The 5,000-nt window shown below is 46.2% G+C and overlaps 1 protein-coding gene across 1 annotated transcript in view; it reads left to right on the forward strand.

Annotated features, from left to right (window-relative positions):
- Positions 1-3,372, forward strand: part of LOC121865930 — a 4,260-nt gene extending 888 nt beyond the window's left edge. The window contains exons 2-4 of the mRNA XM_042365488.1: positions 832-950; positions 1,072-2,371; positions 2,622-3,372. Coding sequence (XP_042221422.1) covers positions 832-950; positions 1,072-2,371; positions 2,622-3,364 — 2,162 coding nt within the window. The 3' untranslated portion in view covers positions 3,365-3,372. The remainder of the gene's footprint in view (positions 1-831; positions 951-1,071; positions 2,372-2,621) is intronic.
- The last annotated feature ends 1,628 nt before the right edge of the window (positions 3,373-5,000 follow it).

The following is a 5,000-nucleotide window of genomic DNA, read 5'->3' on the forward strand; positions in this document are numbered from 1 at the left end:
AGCCCCTGTAAACACACTAGTGAAGGACTGTACTTAGGCTATGCGACGAGCCCCTGTAAACACACTAGTAGAGGGACTGTGCCTGAGCTATGACGAGCCCCTGTAAACACACTAGTGAAGGGGACTGTACCTAGGCTATATGACGATCCCCTGTAAACGCGCTGGTGAAGGGGACTGTACCTAGGCTATATGACGAGCCCCTGTAAACACACTAGTGAAGGGGACTGTACCTAGGATATATGACGAGCCCCTGTAAACACACTAGTGAACGGGACTGTACCTAGGCTATATGACGAGCCCCTGTAAACACACTAGTGAAGGGGACTGTACCTAGGCTATATGACGAGCCCCTGTAAACACACCAGTGAAGGGGACTGTACCTAGGCTATATGACGAGCCCCTGTAAACACACTAGTGAAGGGGACTGTACCTAGGCTATATGACGAGCCCCTGTAAACACACTAGTGAAGGGGACTGTACATGCACCTGTAATTAAATATTCAATACCTGTACACAAATTCCTACTAATCATAAGATTTTTACAAAACACTTTATGTAATAAATAAATGAGGTCACCTGATGATTAGTTCTCCTAGTTTATTTTACCTGTTGATTACACACCTATAGTTACCTGGAGACGTTGGTGAGGTTAGGTTTGGTTAGGTTAGGTTAGGTTGGGTTAGGGTAGGTTAGGTTAGGTTAGGTTTGGTTAGGTTTGGTTAGGTTAGGTTAGGTTGGGTTAGGGTAGATTAGGTTAGGGGGTAGAATAATGTTGAGGTGAACCACTGATTGTTTACGTTAATGAGCTGTTAACACCTACTCACCTTACAGAGATATACAAGTACGAGTTGAGGTTGACTGTACGACACAACCAGTTCGTGTTCAACGCCAGACTCCTCCCTGACGCCTGGAACCCTGTGTGTGTCGGCTACCACTCCGGGTACACCCAGGTGAGGCTCTCAGTCTGGCTGTGTGCCTTCACCCATGTGTGTGTGTGTGTGTGTGTGTGTGTGTGTGTGTGTGTGTGTGTGTGTGTGTATGTGTGACCTTACCCTTGTCTACACATTACAGGTGTGGGCCGCCCTACGTGGAGAATTTCTGAATGTCAAAACCGTGCACAGTGTTGACTACACCAGGAGGGGCTACAAGCTGTGTCTAGGGGCGCCTCTCAGGGACACCAAGACTCCCACCTTCGTCGGTGATGTGGCCGCCGTGTTGGTGGTGGCGGAGTGGCCTCGCCTCAAACTCCCTAACCTGGCCACCTGCGACACTCTGGTCTCTGATAGTGTGGCCTCCTCCATCCTGGGCCACACCTGGCGGGGTGTTGGACACCTCTTGAGGGTTGACTACAACCAAGAGGAGTTCTGCTCAGGGGGTAGCCACACCCACTGGGTGAAGGTGCCTGGTGGCTACACCAAGACACGGGACACCTGTCAGTCACTCGGGGGACACGTCGCCACCCGTCAAGAAGCGACCTATGGCCGGGTGACGGTGGCAGATAAGACGTGCATCACAGACGACCTCCACGTCTCCTGGCTGGGCCACGACCACCAGGACCCCGGACCATTAGCAGCTCGGTGCCCCACCTTACTGGTGAACGGGACCATTGGTTCACGGTCTTGTCTTGACGACCTGGAGTGTAGTGTGTGTGGGGCTCCTGTGTGGCTGAGGTACACTCTTTACGGTGACGTGCCGCAGTTTGACCGATACTTCTTCTTGAGGACACTGTCTGACGGCAGTAGTTACTTCCAGGGTGTGGACACTTCCCAGATCACCCTAACAGATGGTTGGTGGGTGTTAAGTTCCCGTGTCCACCGTCACACCTGGCGGCTGACCTCTGACCCGTGGCCAGTAGGACGACACCTCTGGTACTGTGGCCATACCACCACCACCCTCACCCTCACCTCCTGCACTATGGCCCAGTTCTCCTCCCATAGTGGCCACTGTCTCCCAAGATCACGACGGTGTAACAGTATCCACGACTTCCCAGACGGCAGTGACGAAGAGAGGTGTCAAGAGAGGTTAGTGGAGCGCCCCCATGATTACGACACTCTCACACCACCAACCAATAGCAACAACGAGCCTATACAAGTATCTTATATGTTCACCGTGAACAACATCCAAGAAATCTCCACTACGCCTGAGACAGCTGTTGTTGACATGACCATTACTCTCTGCTGGCACGACCCAAGACTTCGTATATGGGACGGCCCGAGACTTACGGTGTTCCCTTGCTCGAGAATCTGGTACCCTGAAGTAGGTGGGCGGGCAGGTGACGGCACAGGTGGAGAGATCAACTTGAGGGTGGATCAAAGAGGCTGTTACGTGAACGACCTCAACACCAGATACGACCTAAACGACCCTCTTATGGGTGAGTATCCCTTAGTAACACCTCACATAATCTGTAGTTTGTAAAGTAATTGTTAATGGTTGGAACATAATCTTCCCATTAAAGAAAATATTGAAGACTATTGATAATACTGATAAGATACGAGCCTAATATCCTCCTCCTCCTCAAGCTGAATTCACTCAAAGCTTTCCTGGACGAGTTTTGACTGACACACACACACACACACACTAACACACACTAACAAGGTTATTATTCTGTTTCTTCCTATCAGGTAGAGTGAGGCACGGGGCGGACACACTCATCTATATGAACCAACAGTTACGTCTCAAATCGCCGTGTTATGGTGAGCCTTACCTCTACCCTTACGGAAATTATGAATGTAACGTATCCTTCTACATGAAATCCTTCAATATGGAGGATAGACTACAGGCACAACATCCTACAGGAAGAGTTAACTACGTGAGTAAGACGAGGCGGCTCCTAGGGTACCGGTTGCTGGGTATAACCTTTGAGAATGAGAGTTCTTGTGGCACCCTCACCGTGCACCTCAGGAGTGAGTTTGAATACCATATACTGAACACCTTGGCTCCTAGTGTTCTTGTGGTGATCATCTGTTACTCCAGCCTGTTCTTCCCCCTCGGGTCCTTCACCGACAGGATCATGGTGTCCTTAGGAGCGCTGTTAGTGCTGGCAGCTCTCTTCTCCCAGATCTCAGGTTTCTACGTCAGTACGCCCTACTACAGGCTGTTAGACATGTGGTACGCCTCATTGATCAGCCTGTGCTTCATCATCGTCATGGTTAACATGATGGTGAACTGCCTGCAGCAGAAGAGGACCCAGCACACTCTCTACTCTCTCGTCTCCAGCAGAAGTGAACAGGACGCCAGCCAAGAGAGCCTCAGGTCACCACCAGAGAGAGGCGCTCACCTTAACATGGCGTGTAAAGTCCTGCTGTTGGCTTTATTTACAGCTGGTGCAGTCATCTTCACGCTGTTGGCAACCAATGTTATATGATCCTCTCTTCTTCTGTGACAACTGGTGTAAAACCGGAAATAAATTACTGTTTATATTTACAAGATTTGTCCGATGATGTAAGTACAAGTGTCAGGTATAAGTGTGAGGGTGTAAGGTGTAAGTGTGAGGGTGTAAGGTGTAAGTGTGAGGGTGTAAGGTGTAAGAGTGAGGGTGTAAGGTGTAAGTGTGAGGGTGTAAGGTGTAAGTGTGAGGGTGTAAGGTGTAAGTGTGAGGGTGTAAGGTGTAAGTGTGAGGGTGTAAGGTGTAAGTGTGAGGGTGTAAGGTGTAAGTGTGAGGGTGTAAGGTGTAAGTGTGAGGGTGTAAGGTGTAAGTGTGAGGTGTAAGGTGTAAGTGTGAGGGTGTAAGGTATAAGTGTGAGGGTGTAAGGTAAGTGTGAGGGTGTAAGGTGTAAGTGTGAGGGTGTAAGGTGTAAGTGTGAGGGTGTAAGGTGTAAGTGTGAGGGTGTAAGGTGTAAGTGTGAGGGTGTAAGGTGTAAGTGTGAGGGTGTAAGGTGTAAGTGTGAGGGTGTAAGGTGTAAGTGTGAGGGTGTAAGGTGTAAGTGTCAGGTATAAGTGTCAGATATAAGTGTCAGGTATAAGTGTCAGGTATAAGTGTCAGGTATAAGTGTCAGGTATAAGTGTCAGGTATAAGTGTCAGGTATAAGTGTCAGGTATAAGGCTATAGTGAGGTCATAATTCAGGGATCAGGCAACAGCAGAGCGTCTTGCCTGTTCACGTAAGCCAAATCCATTTATTATTGTCTTCAGATATAAATAATTTACCCTCACAGTTTATAGTTCAAATAAACAATACCTCATAAAATAAACAAATAACTATCGTTTTATTTAACACCGAATTAAAATAAAACAAATAATTAAATAAAAAGACATTATTTTTTCAGGTTATCGATTCAAGTTTATTTTTTTAGGTTATTCAAATAATATAAATGAACAATAACCTAGTAATAACACCAATTATAACATTAATAACTAGAACATTAATATAATCCAGGTATTTAGTGTTTTAGTGTTAGATTTTAATTATATTTCCCAAAGACGAATTTCATATCAAGCCATTGGACTACTACTCAGCCATCTGTTGGTATAAATAATAAAACACCTTAATTATTCTTGTATTTGGGTAATTTAAGGCGTTTAGTTACTTCTATTACCTTCTATTACTTACTATTATTATATATTATTACCTTAAATAAGAGTATAAACTTTATTATATCGATTAATAAAAGTTTTATAAATACACTTCAGGTTTTACTGTAATGACCCAACTACTGTACTATAAACTACTGTATTGTGGTAGATGGCAGAGTAGTGTAGATGGTAGACTGTGGTAGACAATACAGGTGTGGTAGACAATATAACAGGTGAGGTAGACAATGCCTTAACCCTAACCCGGATGTTAAATTACTCAATGTTGCGTCACACACATCGAGCATTTCCAGTGACGCAGTGCTTCACAGATATCAGTTCTTGCGTGACACAAACACGTCAGAGGACACCAGACAAGACGCTGGATATAAGGAACGGAATAAATACGGTTTACAGAGGCTAGATGACAAGATATCACCATTTACCTGACACCACCTTACACCACCTTCCACTCCACTTCCAACACCACCA

Source organism: Homarus americanus, unplaced genomic scaffold (assembly GCF_018991925.1).
Source record: "Homarus americanus isolate GMGI-L3 unplaced genomic scaffold, GMGI_Hamer_2.0 scaffold5142, whole genome shotgun sequence".
NCBI lineage: Eukaryota > Metazoa > Arthropoda > Malacostraca > Decapoda > Nephropidae > Homarus > Homarus americanus.